At 43.5% G+C, this 17,763-nt stretch overlaps 4 protein-coding genes across 7 annotated transcripts in view; 3 read left to right on the top strand and 1 right to left on the bottom strand.

Annotated features, from left to right (window-relative positions):
* cmn (calymmin) overlaps positions 1–543 on the top strand; it is a 12,865-nt gene extending 12,322 nt beyond the window's left edge. For 2 of the 3 annotated variants that reach the window (XM_019886734.1, XM_019886646.1), the window contains exon 48: positions 82–543. In XM_019886734.1, coding sequence (XP_019742293.1) covers positions 82–149 — 68 coding nt within the window. In that variant the 3' untranslated portion in view covers positions 150–543. The remainder of the gene's footprint in view (positions 1–81) is intronic. The other variant, XM_019886561.1, reaches the window with a different exon arrangement.
* Positions 544–704: 161 nt separating this feature from the next.
* Positions 705–3,196, top strand: paqr4b (progestin and adipoQ receptor family member IVb). 2 transcript variants are annotated; one of them, XM_019887476.1, is made up of 3 exons: positions 705–1,086; positions 1,922–2,140; positions 2,327–3,196. In XM_019887476.1, the coding sequence occupies exons 1-3, from the start codon at positions 924–926 to the stop codon at positions 2,758–2,760; spliced, it is 816 nt and encodes a 271-aa protein (XP_019743035.1). In that variant the 5' UTR covers positions 705–923; the 3' UTR covers positions 2,761–3,196. The 2 variants fall into 2 exon arrangements, with proteins under 2 accessions (XP_019743035.1, XP_019743118.1); XM_019887559.1 differs by having other exon boundaries at positions 999–1,387; positions 1,910–2,140.
* Positions 3,197–3,281: 85 nt separating this feature from the next.
* On the bottom strand, positions 3,282–7,027 carry pelo (pelota mRNA surveillance and ribosome rescue factor). Its single transcript, XM_019887232.1, has 13 exons — positions 6,807–7,027; positions 6,456–6,548; positions 5,990–6,140; positions 5,356–5,446; positions 5,114–5,277; positions 4,968–5,028; positions 4,668–4,829; positions 4,409–4,455; positions 4,262–4,335; positions 4,120–4,191; positions 3,841–3,915; positions 3,731–3,762; positions 3,282–3,416 (listed from the first exon to the last, which is right to left on the bottom strand). Exons 1-13 carry the CDS (start codon positions 6,845–6,847, stop codon positions 3,322–3,324), a joined length of 1,158 nt encoding a protein of 385 aa, XP_019742791.1. The 5' UTR covers positions 6,848–7,027; the 3' UTR covers positions 3,282–3,321.
* Positions 7,028–8,227: 1,200 nt separating this feature from the next.
* LOC109526199 (serine/threonine-protein phosphatase alpha-2 isoform-like) lies at positions 8,228–14,231 on the top strand. Its single transcript, XM_019887358.1, has 7 exons — positions 8,228–8,666; positions 9,309–9,440; positions 9,718–9,948; positions 11,408–11,512; positions 12,360–12,583; positions 13,190–13,324; positions 13,514–14,231. Exons 1-7 carry the CDS (start codon positions 8,612–8,614, stop codon positions 13,607–13,609), a joined length of 978 nt encoding a protein of 325 aa, XP_019742917.1. The 5' UTR covers positions 8,228–8,611; the 3' UTR covers positions 13,610–14,231.
* Positions 14,232–17,763: the final 3,532 nt, after the last annotated feature.

The raw sequence follows: 17,763 nt of genomic DNA, 5'->3' as shown, positions 1-17,763 counted from the left end.
TAAGGCAAGAAACAAAAATTCAACTGGGTAAAAAAAAAAAAAAAAAAAAAAACTAAACTAATTTTTGACACTTGCCTTCAGGATCAAAGAATGCAAAATATGACTTGAATGGCTTCTTTGGAAATGGTGGCTACCAAGGTAAGAGTTGACTTCTAAATATAAAAACGTAAAAAGATTAATCTGTCTTCTTCCACACAGGTTAACACTGCTGTCATCACTTTATTCCTCTGTGTCATTGTATGATAGTTGTCATCACTTCCTGATTGTATAATAGTTTTATTTACTCCTTTTTATTTAACTTTTTTTTTTTAGATGAATTGAGTTGCCATGTTATCTGTATTATTTTTATAAAAATATACCTCTGAGCAACAGCTTTATAGTCTGCACTTACGTGTTCACTGTACAGGCAAACAAATAGTTTGACGACTGGGGAGTTTTGTCCTCGGCTTGTTAGTGTATTTGAATCAGTCGGCCATGCCTCACATAGATCCATTTCTATATACCCCCAAAAAAATGCTTTCTAATGTTGCTTGGAAAGAAAAACTAAAACGGTTAGCCCGGTTGTTCCTGATAATGCACAAATGTGAGGCCGCGCAGAAAGCACATGCCAAACACCGCCACCGGTTCTAGCCATTTGTTCAATTTATTAAAAAAGTAAATAAAACTCAGATGACGTAAAGGTGTGGACTTAGTTGCTAAAACAAGAGCCGGCTCCAATCGCACGTGGCCTTTTTGGGGATTAGCGCAGCTTTATCCTTAAGAATAAGAAGCGTGTGCTGATTGGCCGCGAGTGTGCGTCTCCAACCTGATCGGAGTACAGGGCGCTCGTCCCTGCCGTCCTTTCACCTGAGCTGCGGGATGGCTCGCGGAGGGCCGTGGCGAGGCCTGGTATAGGATGCCAGCCCTACGGGCGAGTGGTCAGGATGGTTCGCCCGAGGCCGCGGCTGTTGGACTTCACCAAAACTCCTTCACATCTTCAGTTTAACAAATACGTCCTGACGGGCTACCGGCCTGTGTCCACTGCTCACGAGTGTGTGCGGAGTCTCTTTTACATGCACAATGAGCTGGGCAATATCTACAGTCATGGTAAGTGACTTTTTTCTTTTACATGTTTCAACAGACTGTGCTTATACTATCCTTAGACTAGCTGCAAGGTCTTCCAGGTGGTGTCGTACAAAGTCGCAGATGTCTGCTGTACTCTCACTTCTGGCTACTTTTCAAAGCTGACGTGACAAGAGTGTGTAATGAGGATATGGGATTAGCTGTAATCTGCCCAGGGAATCCCTGCCCTGGAAATATCCCACTGCTAACTGGGTCTTGAACAGATGAGCATGGAAATGCACTCAGGTGGCTAAAGTACTCGGTCAAGTTGAAGAGCAGATACACATGTTGGGGGAAAAAAAATGAAAGAAGCTCTGAGTTAAGGAAAAGGCAAGGCATTTCATACACAAGGTAACTCAATGTGCTTCACAATTAGAACATTAAAAAGCAATTGCCAATAAAATGGACATTGAAAACCAAAGAAAAAGTAGCCTGCTTACAGAACATACAGTGACTTAAGTTTTTACCAACAACTTGGATATTAAAAAGCTTTCTAAAATTACCACAATATAAAGTGTAACATCAGTGGTTACGGATATCTTGCTTGCTGGAATAAATGTTTTATAAAATGAGCATTTTGAAATGTTTTGGTGGGGGTGGCAGTTTCTCTTTCCATTTGTATGTCCGGGTCTCAAACATCTCGAGGTGTGTAACCTCTGGAAGTATCAACTCCATGCTCCATTTTCTCATTGATCATCCCTTAAGTTGATTAAGTCAAACACTATTGAAGTAGGGGAAGCAAAGGCTAGTCAGCGCGGGCAGGTTCTTCTACACATTTGTCCGGTGATCGCCACTGTTCAAACCTCTCTGTCCTCCCCAGGTATCCCCTTCTTCCTGTTTCTGGTGCTGCTGCCCTTCAGCATCCCCTGGAGGGAGGTGGATAGCATCTGGATTGGCGTGGTCCACTACCTGGCCTGCCTCAGCCCCACGGTGGGCTCGGTGCTCTACCACGTGTTCATGAACCACGTCGGCGGGGAGCACGTGTACGACACTCTGCTCTCGCTGGACATGTTCGGCGTGTGCTTGGTGAACACGCTGGGTGCGTCTTTGACACCTTGTCAAAAAAGATGATCTCAAGAACATAAAACGAGCACAGCGCATAACAAAACGGAATGGCACGATTCAAGCGGCAACCTAACAAACCGACTCTAAACATGAATTTTAAAAGTCCAAAATGAAATGGAAAAATGAAAAATCTCATGACCCCACCCTTCCTTGTCACCAGGCGCACTTCCCATCATCCACATCACGCTCCTTTGCTTCCCGACGGTGCAGCAGGCTGCCCTGCTGGTTTACATCTTCCTGTCGGCCTACGGCATCTACTGCGCCACCACGGCTCGCACCAACGTCCTCCGCCTGCGGGCCTTCGTGTGGCAGGTCATGTTCCGCTTCAGCCTCTTCCTGTTCCGCGTGTATGGCAGCGGGGCGGGCAGCCCCGACTCGCTGCGCCTCTTTGTTATCATGGACTCTTTGGCCATGCTGGGAGGGCTCGTCAACGTGATCCAGATCCCCGAGCGCTTCGTCCCAGGCCTCTTTGACAACTGGGGTAACAGTCACCAGATCATGCACGTCATGGTTATCTGCTCCATCATTTACCTCCACTGGGGAACACTGGAGGATCTGACCTGGGTCAAGAACTACCAGTGTCCTGCAGAGTGAACCCCACCCAACCCATTCAACAAGCTGGGTTGATAGATTTGATTTTGAGTCAGCAGACTGAAGAATCGAGTTTAACCCTTCAATACTAATTGAGGGGAACTTGACCAATTTTGACAATATTGGTGAGAATCTTAAATAGAATAAAAAATAAAGATTAATCATCCATTGACAGACAGGCTGTTAAATTTAAAGACCTGTAGCTCATATTTTGATAAAAGATCATCTTGGACTGGGCCAAAAGTAACCCCTGAACAGTATGTAAGGGTAAAAAAAAAAAGCAGCACTTTAGCCCTGTTGGCACAAACGGGGAGCTCTTCTAATGTACAATGGAATTCACATGTAAAAATCCATTTTACTGGATTTGTACAGTAGGTTGTTGAAATGCCGCGGTCAATTTATTTTTTAAAAATGGCATAATAAAGTATATTTTTGCATCTTTTCTTGTTGGTGTACTTTGGGAGGAGGGATGGAATTCAAGTGGAAAATTCTATCTGGTGGTAAAATATACAACAGCTGGTCTGTTTTTTTTTTTTTTTTTTTTAATGAGCCATATGTTTCTACTCAGTCGTCTTCTGAGCTGCTGTCGTCTTCGCCCTCCGAAACGTCGGCAATGGGAAACCGCAAGATGGCCGCCACTCCGCTCAGTTGAGTCAGTTCTAAACAAAATAAAGTAAAACAGCTGACGCTTGATTGTGATTTGCTGACAAACTATCAACTGGCACCAAAGTTTTTCCAGCCCTTGCATACATGTGCCAGACAGTCACAATGAAGCATTTGCAATACATGTGCAGGATAAATTCCTAATTCCTGATGTAAACTGCCTTGAGACATCTTTTGCCAATTGGCAGAATATGTAAAGTAGAATTAAATTCAGACTTGCCTGTACGCTGCATGCATGTGCAATTAATATTGTGGCTAGTGAATGTAGCTACTTTTGTTTTTTGACAGATGACTTAGTGCTTCAACTTACGTTCACCAGAGACGTGAAGGCTTGAGAATATTCTGCATGGGGGGGGATATACATATTTTTTTGAATCAACAAATCATCTCAAACGCATACTTCATTTTTTTCAGGCTTACCTGACAATGCCGCCGCTGTCTCTCACTTTGTCCACCAGGCGAACGTAGCGCGCCCTGGTGGGCACGTCCTGGTGCCTGCAGGACGCCATAACGAGCAGTGAGCGCAGAATTCACACTGACTACATTTGTGAGTAAATCGAGATGAGATTATCCTTATTTCACTGTATAGAATTTTGGCGAGACTTGTGTTTGTGTGGCAAGACAAGATATATTTTGGGGGACATAAAATATGTCCCCTGGCCCTGTGAAGGTTGGGAAACACCAGTGTATGTTATTTACCTGAAAAGCTTATCGCTGACCAGGAGAGTGTCAACGGCAAGGGCGTCGGCAGCCCGTTCCACATGAGCGAGTCTGTGAGGGACGCAAGTTTGTCACTAAACGCAATAACGGTCAAAAAGCAACACGATCTACTCATGCTTACCCATAAAAAGCTCTATCAGGTTCATGTTGGAGCATCTTGTAGAAGTCCTCCAGGGCTTTCACCTCTCCGGCAGCCTGGAATTCGAAGAATTGATTTTTTTAAAAAAAATTTAATTTAGTCCATGTTATTGAAACAAAGGACTGTCACCTTGGTATCTGACAGCCTGTTTGTCACTGTGGGGTCTGAGAGGATTTCTGCAAAACAACAAGCAGTATTGCAGCCACATGGGGGCAGCATATTACACCAATGCACATTGAGCCGTCACAGCTTCTCTGTAAGATGCAGCCCTTCTTCTCGGAGTATAAAGAATATATGCCTGTCCATATTTTTTTTCTATTACGACACACAATACGCTCTCATGTAAAACCTGCCAATGCTCAGCTGTTATAAGACTGCTCCTTTTCACCTTTGAGTGAGTACTTGTGACCGGATGACGAGTGGACCATCATGAATTTTGGTCGGTTCTCCAGCAGCACCTTGTTGTCCTGTCGCACAGCCTCTTTAAAGAGATATGTCATGAACTGGTCCTTTACGAAACCCGGACTGGCTACCAAGATGCATTTCACCACTGAGGAAAAAGCAATCACGTTAAGATCGCAATACCACAATATATGTTACTCACAAAAAAAAAATTGAATTTGAGATGAAGCTAAAATGCACTTGTCCCGAGTGTTTGGTGAGTAGCGAAACAGAAGTAAAGTCTCACCATCAAAATTAACGTGTCGAAGTATGGCCTGCATGACAGCATCGTAGAACCTTTCCAGAGCCTGTGAGGAGATGCCAACGGACCTCGCATACATGTAATGCGTGCGTTTAAAAAAAAAAAAAAAAAAAACGGAAATATAGACGCACCTTTTCATGCTGGGTGCAGCTTCCCCTCCGCTTGCGAGGAATGGTGAGCTCCACTTTGGCCCGCAGAAGTGTCATGGCGGGGGTCACCAGCACCAGGTTGGCCAGACCCTCCTGCATCACCACCGCGGCCACGTCCGCCTTCTGCGTGGGGTCGCACGCCTCGTCTGCGGTGCGGTCCACACAATGGTCGTATTGTGCCAAAGTTACATTTTCAACATTGATAACACGCAGGTGCCGCTTACCGATTCTGGCCAACACAACGCTGTCCCAGCTCTTTTTAGCAAGTGTGAACTTCCGGTTCAGCTCCAGCTCAATAGTGTGGTACGCCCCCATCTGATGAGTGAAGAACACCGCATAAGTACACCAAAACATTTATGTACCAAAAAAATATTTAATTTTATGCAAAGTATTATCTTTTTTGGGGGTGAAATAACATCATGCAGGTTTTCCAGTCAGATGCTGCATATAACACAGGGGGTTTTAAAGACATCCTCCTGCCTCATGACACTGGCCACGATGTGCGCCTTAATTTGTTGGACCTGACTGCAGCGTTTCGATATGGTGGACCACATTAGTCTGTTGGTTGGTTTGCAGCATCAGGTCGGCATCAGTGGTCACGCACTACAATGGTTTAGACACCATTTGGCAGACATGACTTGCTCTCAGTCCCACTCTGTCCCGCTGTCCTATGGTGGTCCACCAGTATCAATTTTGGGGCACCTGTTCTTTTCATTGTATTTGCTGCCCCTGGGTTCTATCTTAAAGCATAGTATTCGCAGATGAGGGTCATTATGTTTCGCGAAGCAAAAAGGACGCTTCCTTCTTAGGGCGACTTTTGACACGTCTGGAGGAAATCTGTTCATTAGCGCTGCTGACCTTGACATACTGGTTCTCCTCGATGTTGGTGCCCTTGACTCTGAGCTGGCAGGCCTGTGTGTCAAAGTCGATGGTCTCCACGCATAACGTCAAAGTCGTCCGCACTCTGGAGCTGCCCACGCTTCCGGTAGTGGATTCTGTCTGTACTTTTCTGCGAGGTCAGAAAAAATGCCAGTGCAGACTTTGCGGCCAACCCAACTCCAGCTGCTTTTATTTATTTATGTATTATTTTTCTACTTTTGTGTTGTCACTCATTCCCGGGGGTAGGCCCCAGTGGAGTTATGTCAAATTTGGACGTCTGCGGATGAGGTTTGTTTCACGTGTTACCTGACAAGGACAGAGTCAGTAAAGATATTTGAAAATATGTCTATGTGATATAGGCAATACATTGGAATTGGTAACCGGGACCTGCAAATCCAGCCGTTGGCGTCACAACTTGCGGTATACAAATGTTTGTACAGTGTACCTTATGGTGGACGCTCTCAAACTGTCCCCCTGTTGCAGCAGGTTGTAGGTGTGCCACATATCTTCTGCTTCCTCGGGAATCAGAGTCACCTGACTGCAAGAGTCAGTAAACGCAATTTATATAGCATCGCTCCATCATTTGGTTTGTTTACACTTAAGTTAATATGCTAGCTGGCGAGACGTCCAACAGCCTGGTTTTTGCATGAGAATCAACATCTTCCCTCTCCGTGGATGTGTTATTTTCGTTACCAAATGTCAACAAACGTGCTGGTAAGCGGCACGTGGTCAACAGCTGTAAAAATAGGCTAGCTACGCCTGCAAGCTACGTTAGCTTGCCAGGCAGCTCACTCACCCGGCGTTATCTTTTTCAATGTCTCTATGGAGCAGCTTCATTGTCGCTGTTGTTCCACACGCTTTTTCGAAAGAAAATGCTGTAGATTCACGAAGGCTTATGAGCGTACGGCCTCATGGTGATCTTAAGGCTCGCTGTCAGCTTGACAATGAATTAGTTGGAACAGGAAGAGAAACAAAATGAAAAGTGGTCGCCTCCGCGTGTGACGTCATCGACTCAACAGCAACTGAATGGGCGGTGACAACCGGGTATTTGGGCCACAGATAACATACGTTCAGGCCCTGCCGAACGCTGAGTCGTACGCCATATTGGAGGTGGTTCGTGCAGAAAAGAAAAAAAGTGTTGAGTTTGTTGTTTCTCTACGTCTAAAAGGTTTTGGCATTCAGTCTATCAGGAGTCAACAATCTTTTTGATAGAAAGCGTCTTCTTGGACACTGATTAATGTGAAGCGATGCCAGTGTCATATGCAATTATGAAATAACAAATCAATAATTAATGGTATTCATCTATGTGCACATAGATGTGTATCAACAATGCTTTCAGAAGTTAAGAAACAGATATCACCATGCAACCCTTTTTTAACAATCCCTATACATGTTTACATTTTCCAACAATTACTTCTACAACATACCTGGAATACAGTATCACAATGTGCCTCCACTTGTGAACTATTTTTGGAATAGGCTCACACGCTACTCGCGTGTTCTTTGGTGACGGCTGGCCTTTCTAAATAATTTAATAATGACATTTGATAGAGGCATTAGGTTTATGATTGCATTTTAACTATGCAAAGCACTTTGTGATTCCTCCCTCTGAAAACTGCTCTCTTGATAAACTAGGAATCATGATTCAAGTTTAGGGGAAGAGTTGCCACATCCAATATGGCGCAGACGTCCACAAAGAATTTATTGCTAAAGACGTGGCTACTCATACATCTATACATCTGGGTATTTGAGCTGCATTTTGCAGAGGCGTCCTTTTTGTGCTTCATGAAACTTTATTGACACATGCATATTTTATTCGGCCTCATGGCGACGAACGACTGACGTCACACACTCAAGTGTGGACAAGTACAGTACACGGAATTAATGGGAATGTTGGGGTCATTGCGTCATCGCTTGTCGCTCACTCGCCTCCCATTGTTTGGCGCACCCGCGGGTGCCGCTTCATACAGGACAACAAAGAAAAAGCACTTAAAATATAGATGAGTTAACATAAAATACGACGTAGCTGAGTGGGTAAATATACCACAGCGTCCATATACGACCAAATTCGATGAATGTTGCCATTTGAATTGTTGATTTGTTTCGTGTGAGTAAATGCTAACAGACACGAGAAACGACCGATGCGCAAGAATACTGAATCCCGCTAATCCCGCCTCGTCGCCGAACGGACCAATCGGAGATTGTCATATTGTACGGCCACTTCCGCCCAACCTTTCACGCTATCTCTCATTCAGTCGTCTTTTTTTGGTCGACGGCATGGTGCTAAGCAGCCACGGCAGAAACAACAAAATCCATCGACAATCCCGTTTGAATTTGGATATCTCCAGAGAAATAGTTGACTCGGTTCAATTTCTCAAGTGAATGTCAGCTATTCCGTATTGAGCGACACCGGTAGAAGGCCGTTTGGCTTGCCCATTCTTCCCCAAGGTTAGCTAGCTCGCTGGCTAACGATAGCCGATTAAGCGCTATCGCAAAATTAGCTGATCTGAAAAAAAAGGAAAACAGTCACCCAGGAGTCCGCTGTCACTTACTACTACGCCGTTGGCTTGTAGGTATTTGTCAAAAGAGTAGAAGGCTATCATGGCGGAGGCCGACAAACTGAACATCGATTCCATCATTCAGCGTCTGCTGGAAGGTAAGACTTCGATCATTTCCACCGAGGTAGCCATTTTAGCTAAGTTTACAAGCCGAATCAACGATGCACTGTATGAATTCTTACTACTTACTATATTTATTTCTGTTACTGCCCAAAAATTGGCAATCGTGTTTCACTAACACAAAATGTTTTTTTTTTTAATCAAATTAGTTTAACTAAACAAAAATCGACCTTCTCGTGGAGCTATTTTCTCACCATTAACGCGTGCTTGAGATGCATTAAAAAAAAACAATGTAAAGATTCGCGGCATCCTCCTGAACTACGACGAAAACAACGCGCGCAATCACTTGAGTCTCCTACTAATCATTACCGCTTTTCTGCTTCGACTGAACAATGTACATACAGGCCGTGGTCGCGACCCACCTTTGTAGAAGTTAACAAATCACTACAGGTATTGTTCAAAAATAGCGTTTGAAAATATTGACGTCTTATTTTAAACCCATCTATCCGTCCCACGCACGAAATGGATGAGAATCGCCGCTTCACAACACAGATTGTATCATCTATTAATATATCGAATGGTATTAAAAGTTATACTTTTTTAAATTTATCTGTTAATGTCTTTAGTCTGAGGTTTACTTGTTGATTACTCCCTCCTGCTGTCTATACCCTGGGTTTCAGTGAAAGGCTCCAGACCTGGTAAAAACGTCCAGCTGACAGAGAATGAAATCCGGGGTCTTTGCCTCAAATCCAGGGAGATCTTCCTCAGCCAGCCAATCCTGCTTGAACTCGAGGCGCCTCTCAAGATTTGTGGTCAGACTTGTCTTTGGGTTTTGGGGATGTTGGGACGGCTACTAGTTAGTGTTCAATCCTGAGGAAATTGTTATTACGCTACTAAATCCGTCTGCTGTACTACAATATATTGTGGAGGTTATGTGACGGACCCTCCCCGCGATATAGAAAGACCTTTAAAAAAATAAGATGCCCAGCATGCGTACTTCAACCGGTTTGTCGCTCCCCATTACTGTAAAACTGACCCATAAAACGAAAAGGAATTAAACTGTACATTTAACCATGTTTGCATCAAAAGGGGATGTTCACGGGCAGTACTATGACCTGCTGAGGCTTTTCGAATACGGCGGCTTCCCACCGGAGAGCAACTACCTGTTCCTGGGAGACTATGTGGACCGAGGCAAGCAGTCGCTTGAGACCATCTGCCTGTTGTTGGCGTACAAGATCAAATACCCAGAAAACTTCTTTCTGCTGAGGGGAAACCACGAGTGTGCCTCCATTAACAGGATATATGGCTTCTATGATGAGTGTGAGTAAACCCCCCCCCCCTTTTTTTTTTTTAAATCTCACTGAATCACATAATTGACGGCTGAGTCGTTCGCAACATGTTGAACAAGCAGAAGAAGTAATGAAATAAAAATGTCCCTCTCAACCCCATATTAACAGCACAGGCAGTTTCCATGCAAAACGATAATGTTGCTCACTGTCATCCAAGTGTAAAGGCAAGTTAGCTAATGTCAAAGAAGGTGAAACACGCCTGGAAGACACGAAATGGAGTTATGTGGAAAGAAAAAAATTGGTGCCAAACTTTGTGGGCATTTTCTGTGCTTGTCAACTTTAGTCATGCTTCCTGCTGCGGACTATTTCTGTAAGCACCTGTTTTTTCAGATGAATTTTGCGTGTGCAATTGATTCACAATTGTTATGAGCAAGCACACCCTCTCCTGTGTCACCGTAAGAACCATAAAACCTTTCATGTGGTATGCCAGGATTCCTTGGGCAGTGTCCAATTGAATCACTGCAGTACAGTTACGTTGTGATCAGCCTCAATGTTACTTGGAAAAGTGAACTATATGTACATATATATATTTTTTTTTTTTTTGTGTGTGTGTGGTGCATGATGTAAAAAGTTTAAGAAGCACCGCTTTCGTCTTGAACGTTTAACTTTGGAAATTTTGTATATCATCACAAACATTTTGCGGTTACAACAAGATTAGGGGTGGGCGAGTATCGAGCCGAAACTAAGGATGCCGATGCCAACCACCAATACTAAAGGCAAAGCAGTTTTTTGTTGAAGTCCTCCTTGTCGGTCTTGTTGGTGCTAAATTGCGGCAGTTTGACACATTAGCAAATCATGTGTTTTACTTCTTCCTCCTCCTTTTCGAATGTGTACAATTTAATGTTATTTTAAATGTTGGTTTGTGATCTTTATTTTTTTTGTCTGCTTAGTTGTTCATTTCTTATGTCATGTTCATAATACATCATTCACACACTGTGTGTCAGAAAGACGGAAAGGTGTTTAGTCTCTGTTATCGGTCATTGTGTTCATTGAATTATTATTTTTCAAAAGTACTGACAGTATCAGAACGTGGTATCGGTCGGTTCTCAAAAGTGAATTCTCGTGCTGATACATTCTTACGTGATTATCGGCATAGCTGAAAAATAGTATGACTTAAGTTCTGTTCGGCCTTGGGCGTTCCACCATTCCTAATTTAGAAGAGATGCTTCAAGTTTGAGTTTCCACTTGCACACAGAAGCAAGAAGGTTGTTCTCAATCGACAGTGTGCGGTCATCAGTGGTAGTAGACTGCCAGCCTGAAGCTACACGTGCTCCCAGGCGACACAGCGTGATCAAGCAATGTGAGCCTGCCTGATGTTTACGGCCCAGATTACGTAAAGCGCTTTATTATTAATGTGATGCAACAGGGTGAGTCTTGACCGATTTTATTAGCATCTAGATAAGAGGGTTTGTTTTTTTTTGGGTCCACAGGTAAGAGACGGTACAACATAAAGCTGTGGAAGACCTTCACTGACTGTTTCAACTGTTTGCCCGTCGCCGCCATTGTTGACGAGAAGATCTTCTGTTGCCATGGAGGTAGTCTCACAAGAACAAACAACACGCGCACAGTCGTCGCTGCTGGCTGTTTACTGTCAACACCGCCGTCGGTCGACCTTTGAGGCCCGCCCGGTGCCATTGTCATTTGTGTTTGACTCACAACTGCGGAGTCACACTTAATGACATCTTGTTGAGGCAATTATGTATTTTGAAAGTTTTCCGTTTCGTTTCGTTTGAATCCCAAGCACCCCGTTCAGGCCCCAGTAATCCAAAAGTTGTCATATGATGAAATCAAAGGTGAAGATTTTGACAACTGGGTGAAAAAGGACAGCAAAAGATGCCCTTTCTCTCCCCAAAAAATGGTGACTGTTTTTGACAAAAATCTTCATGTTATGATAGATGTGGATTTTTTTTTCATGGGAAGAAAGTAGCATTTTAACTAAATGAATAAAAAAAAACATTCATGAAAACCAACAAATATTTGATCACACCAATATATATTGTGACTGAGCAAGATTATATCTGACCTGCTGGAAATTTAGCGGGCACTTGCTCGCTTTATTTTTGTGTACTCTAACGTAGGACTTACTTGAATGGTTGGAGTCGGGAGTCGTTTTGTGTTAGAACATAGACCAAGTTACTATTTGAAGTCTTCCTTGGAAAAAAAAAAAAAAACAATCGGTTCTGGAGCAGCTCGATCATCCGTCTCAACCATCAACACACATGTTGCTGAATATGTAAACAGACTGTGATAATCGCTAGGGTAACCCCCCCCATCTGGTCATGTGCTGTTCCGTTGGAAGGCAAACACAGCGAACCGTTTGCTTGCCGGGCGTCATCGCGCGTGCCTCCCCTTTGGTCATCAAAGTCCCTGTGTTTCTGGCAGGACTGTCTCCGGATCTGCAGTCCATGGAGCAGGTGCGAAGGGTCATGCGCCCCACCGACGTGCCCGACCAAGGTCTCCTATGCGACCTATTGTGGGCCGACCCCGACAAGGACGTGTTGGGCTGGGGCGAGAACGACCGTGGCGTCTCCTTCACCTTCGGCGCCGACGTGGTCACCAAGTTCCTCCACAAGCACGACATGGACCTCATCTGCCGAGCCCATCAGGTCAGTTGGGCTCAGGCGTGGATAATTGTCTTGGGGATTCACATTACAAAAATAGATACAATTTATTGCATTAAATAACTGGCTAATTTCCCCCAAATTCAGGCTGTGGCCTTGGTGCCGTCTGGTGGCATCTTGTTGTTATGGAACTGTTGAAGTGAGTTGAGGAGCTTTATTTATGCCAAGTCAGGCATCCATAGGCAATTCAAGTGAGGTACAAACCTTTTTAGGCGACCGTCAAGTGCTCGCCCATATTTGTTTGCCAATTTTTTCTCTTCATTTTACTACAATTGGATTGGATACAATTTTATTGTCAAATGTGCTATATGTATAACATACAATACAACAAAGAGTGAAAGTAAACGTTATGCAGGATGTTTATTCTCCGTTTGATTAAATGGATTGAGTTATTTCAAATCAAATGTGTCCTGGTTTGGACTCATTCCCAACCCCATGTAAATGTGAGGAAATCAAGTCCGCCCCTCTGCCAACAGGTGGCAGCAGATTGTCCCTTCCCTTCTGTCCTCTTGGCAACTTCATTTCAGTTCTGTCAAGCCAAAAAGTATACCTCTGAACAATCGCGTCCTAAATGTGTTATCTGGATTTCAGGTGGTCGAGGACGGCTACGAGTTCTTTGCCAAGAGGCAGCTGGTCACGCTGTTTTCCGCCCCCAACTACTGCGGGGAGTTTGACAATGCCGGAGCCATGATGAGTGTGGACGAGACCCTCATGTGCTCGTTCCAGGTAAGCAAGCAGAAGATCCCCTCGACAAATTGAGTTGGGCGACAACTCGGTCAGGGACGGCATTTTCAGGGAAACCTCCTTTTTCACATGTGCCTCAATAGATGTGGAAACAGCTTTTAAGGCAGACATTCATTTGTGTTAATTGGATGACTTGCCCTTTGCTTTATTTTTTTCTCCCTCCTTTGCCAGATTCTCAAGCCCGCAGACAAGAAGCTGTTCTACGGCGGGGGCGGGGGCATGGGCTCCGGACGCCCCGTCACCCCCCCGAGGAAAGCTAAGAAATGACCACGGTAGCGGGCCCTTGACCTTTGTCCCCTTCTTTCCTGCCCTCTCTACCTCTCCTTTCTTTCACCAAACAGCCAGAAATCAAACCTTTACCCAGGGCTCCCCCCCCCCTCCACTTTTTTTTACCTGTACTTCTTAAAACATTTTATGTTACAAATTGTCTGAACGAGTGACGCCCCCTGTGCCAGTGAATGTTAAAATGCTGGGCAAGTTGTGCGCGTGGTGTGAGAGTATTAGAGATTTCTAACCCCTCCCCCCTCTCTCTCCTGCCATTTTCCTGTGGAAAGGTTGAAACCACAGAGTGGGTCTGTACATCGATTTGACTGAAAATTGGCAGCAGACCCCTGCCAGCAGCTGGCATGTGTGTCCTCATGGAGGGGGGGTATTTTGTTTTCCCTGTCCTGCCGTACTGTAAAATTTCCACGTGTGTGCGTGTGAGCACGCACGTAGCCCATGCGCACACACTTCCACAACTTTTCAGATTCATATGAGCCAGAGCTGTAAAAAAAGAGGAAAAAAACATACAGTTTAGGTTTGTACAGATTTGATTACTTGAGATTTTTTTGTGAATTCGTTTTGTAGTCTTTCATCAAGTTGACCAATAAAGCGAGAATCTGAGTTAGAGTCCCCTTTGTCCGCGTTCTTACGTGACGGCGTTCTCAACAGATGCTACAAACGTGTTTTGCTTGTCGAACTTCATTTGCTCGGACCAACCAATTACGGGGATGGATACTTGATGATGTCAAGGAGGGGAGGGAAGAATGAATTTGTAATCTGATTGGTTCAAGACACAGACATGTACACATTGGAAGCAGAATAAAAAGAGAGAGAGAGAGAGAAATGCTTTGAAAAGAAGAGAATTGATTGCTGGGAATCAATGGCATTCTTTCGACATAGGCACCCTCTCTTGAGATGTAGGCGGAAGGTGTGTCTCTTGAACGTCACACGTTCTATTTTGATTCCCCCGCATCAAAAAAAAAAAAAGGATCCTGTTTCCTTCTTGGGCATTTGTTCATCTCGATGCATGCATTCATCTTGCTGTCATCGAAGCCCTTTTCCAAGACGCTCCGTCCAGCACTAAGCCTTCGAAACGGGCCAATGAGAGGAGAGGTGATGGCGGCGACGAATAGGATGACCCGCTTACCTTTTCAAATGACTTGGAAAACAAATGATATTGTGGACTAGAAACATTGTAGTTAAATGCAGTAAATATACCATTTAAGTCACAGATGATCAAAAGTTGACTTAAAATGTTGCAATACGACACACACACATGTACATTATATATATATAAAATGTGTGTGTGTATTTTATGGGATTTTTAATAATCAAGAAATGTTGAATGAAATATGGTTAATTGTTTTTATTAGACTGTTCCCAAATATCTGATATTTTTTAAAAAGAAAAAACATGCAATTGTTGCAAGATATAGCAGCAAAAAAAAGGAATCCGTTTTGAATGTTGCAGAATCACACACCAAAACTTTTTGCTTCATCACTGATAAAACCATGTTGAGATGCAATTTTCTTGATGTTCTCTCAATTCATTCAACTGTTAAGAAATCGCTGGCTATCAAAGGTACACACCGTTTGCATGCCACGTTTATGTGAATTAAAAACCTGGCTGTAGAACAGGGCTGTGTAGACTTTTCATAGCCACCGTATGTTGATCTGCGCTCAGCAGTAGTGTACTACTTGCAGCCCTCTGTAGAGAAAAAAATGGGACATCCGTCATTTAAGTTAAAGAACAATCTATTTTCTATCCCACTGACAGCTCTTTGGATTTCATTCGACAGTCCACGTGTACCTAATGAAGTGTGCGGTGACTGTTAACCACCCTCAACGGCAGATTTTAATACTGTACACGTATCACGGTATGCGCTCCATCGAGCCGCCTTCCTCAGTTTACGAGCGGTATCGCAAAACCGGAGAGGGATTTTGTTTATGCTCCTGCAATCCTACATGCTGCCTGCAACCGGATACAGTATTTCTATTCTAAATATAATGTGACGCCAGCGCCTAATGAAATGTAATGGTTAAAGACAGCGGTGGGTTGGCGGGAAAGCTTGCCATATTATAAACCAAACACATATCAAATGTGGGCGAGCTTAAGTGTGACGAAGTTTTACTGTATTCGGTACATTTGAAAACGTGGTGGAGGTGGGGGGTCCATTCCAAAAAAACACACTGGTATGGTGTCGTTTTTTTCTGTTTTACATTAGCATGGCGGTGGTGTTTTGATCGCAGAAAAATTGAGCCGACTAGCTAACTTTAAACAGCATGTGACATGTATTGCATTTTTTTCTCTCTCTGCTTATTCTTAGTGGTACAATATCGAAGTTCCAAAAAAAAAAAACAGGGATATGCTTTTCTGTTCAGAGAAGTCATTTTTATTGAGGTACTTATTCAAGTTATCAAGTTACATTATGTGGCGTACTTTTTCGCTTAGCGTGAGCTATTTTAGCATTTTTCATGAGTCGGTTTACATTCGCAAAGCTGCTGTAACGTGTTTTGTAGTCAAGCCAATTTGCTAACTCTGAAATGAGAGCATGTGACAGAATGCATTTTTTTCTTATTCTTAATGTTCACAATACCATATGTAAGCTATTAAAAATAGGGAAACTATTTTGTGCTCGGAATTGTGCCAAGTTATTAAAACGGGTTTTGTATATACACTGGTGCCTTGAGATCTAAAGCCTTTTTACATTGTCTCTTAAAACGACTGCGCCTTAAAATATGCTAGCTTCATGCTAACACACAAGGGAAACACTATAGAAAGGCTAATGAATAGCATCTTAGGTCCAGGTTCACCTTTGAGCATAGTGTGAATAAACTGTAGAGAAAATGGATAGAATAAATAAATGAAAATGCTAATGGTTTCTTTTTGATTCTTCCTTTCCAAAAGGTTGGACATAGAGAAGAGCCCATTTAGTGCGCCTGTAATAGTGCCTTTCAGCCTTAAACTTTTTTTGTGGGGTGAGGGAGGAGATCCGTTTTCTCCTAAATGTTGTACTCAGAGTGTAGTAATCAGTAAGAAGTGTGTAAAGCTGCCGTGGTGCCATGCCCAGCAGCACAGTGTCACCTGCTCTATATATATCTGGCGAGGAATCCTGGATTCACAGACTCAGCTGCCACTTCTATTATTACTATTAGCTAATGCTGTAAAAAGCACTCCGCAAACACGGACGCCGTAGCTCCTTTATCCATTGCCTGATTGCCTGCTACTAATTATGTCCTCACTGTCAATAGCACCCCGTGGCTTTCAAACCAACTTTTGCTCCTGCCGAATCAGTTTCACTTTCATTTGCATTTGCATCTGAGTCAGCGGAGCCTTCCCGTTTGGTCTTGAGAGTCCAACACAAATATAAAATGGAAGAACTCGCAAGGAGCACGGCACAGATGCTAATGAGCGGACTGTCGGCAGCTGTTCTCGCCTTGTTTCTCAATTTCTCTCTCTCTGACCAGCTTTTTAGACACACATCCTTCCATCCTTCCTCCCTTCACCGAAACCGACTTGCTGCCTGCCTTGTGGCGGGTCCCCCATATTGCGACATCACGCCTGCTTTTTATTTATGCATCCTTCCATTGCTTAAAGCTCCTTTTCTGGCATCCTTCTTCGCACTCTTCCTTTCCACCTCAGATCTTTCTTTTTTTTCTTTCTTTCTTTTCCGTTTTCATTTTTTGTTTTTCTTTCTTTTTCCCTTTTCCCGCGTTTTTTGTTTCTCCTTCTTTGGTTTTTGTTTTTCTTTCTTTCTGTTCTTTCAGTTTTTTATCTTTCTTTTTCTGTCCTTCCATCTCTATCTTAGTTCCACTTTTTTATTCTCGATTTACTTTATTTTCCTTCCTTCCGCCATTCCTTTACTTAGAACTGTTTTAATCCCCGAGCCAAACCTGTTTTCAAAACCTCCTTATCATTTTCTTGAGTCATATTATTTAATTGTTCACAGCAGCTGTAGAAAAAAAAAAGTACATTCAAACATGTATACCTAATTTTGGCCCACCCTGTAGAGTTGTAGTCTCCTGCCCTTGTTCCTCTTCAACGACCCAGTCCCATTTTAGGGGAATGTGAGACACTTAGACCCAAAGTATTTCACTCAAGTCCAGGCTACAGCGAAATTTGGTCGTCAGAAAGTCCCACCTCACAAAGGTAGGATC

The sequence above is a fragment of the Hippocampus comes genome, unplaced genomic scaffold (genome assembly GCF_001891065.2).
Source record: "Hippocampus comes isolate QL1 unplaced genomic scaffold, H_comes_QL1_v1.1 scaffold330, whole genome shotgun sequence".
NCBI classification, from domain to species: domain Eukaryota; kingdom Metazoa; phylum Chordata; class Actinopteri; order Syngnathiformes; family Syngnathidae; genus Hippocampus; species Hippocampus comes.
The sequence above is the reverse complement of the archived record's forward strand: the minus strand, read 5'-3'. Positions and strand labels throughout refer to the sequence as shown.

Coding starts and splice junctions, on each gene's coding strand:
- paqr4b (XM_019887476.1), top strand. CDS start 924: ATGGTTCGCCCGAGGCCGCGGCTGTTGGACTTCACCAAAACTCCTTCA. Junction 1,087..1,921: donor GGGCAATATCTACAGTCATG/GTAAGTGACTTT, acceptor TGTCCTCCCCAG/GTATCCCCTTCTTCCTGTTT. Junction 2,141..2,326: donor GTGCTTGGTGAACACGCTGG/GTGCGTCTTTGA, acceptor CCTTGTCACCAG/GCGCACTTCCCATCATCCAC.
- LOC109526199 (XM_019887358.1), top strand. CDS start 8,612: ATGGCGGAGGCCGACAAACTGAACATCGATTCCATCATTCAGCGTCTG. Junction 9,949..11,407: donor ATATGGCTTCTATGATGAGT/GTGAGTAAACCC, acceptor TTGGGTCCACAG/GTAAGAGACGGTACAACATA. Junction 12,584..13,189: donor TCATCTGCCGAGCCCATCAG/GTCAGTTGGGCT, acceptor TCTGGATTTCAG/GTGGTCGAGGACGGCTACGA.
- pelo (XM_019887232.1), bottom strand. CDS start 6,847: ATGAAGCTGCTCCATAGAGACATTGAAAAAGATAACGCCGG. Junction 5,447..5,989: donor AGGAGAACCAGTATGTCAAG/GTCAGCAGCGCT, acceptor TTCACTCATCAG/ATGGGGGCGTACCACACTAT. Junction 3,916..4,119: donor GTCAGCGATAAGCTTTTCAG/GTAAATAACATA, acceptor GGCGTCCTGCAG/GCACCAGGACGTGCCCACCA.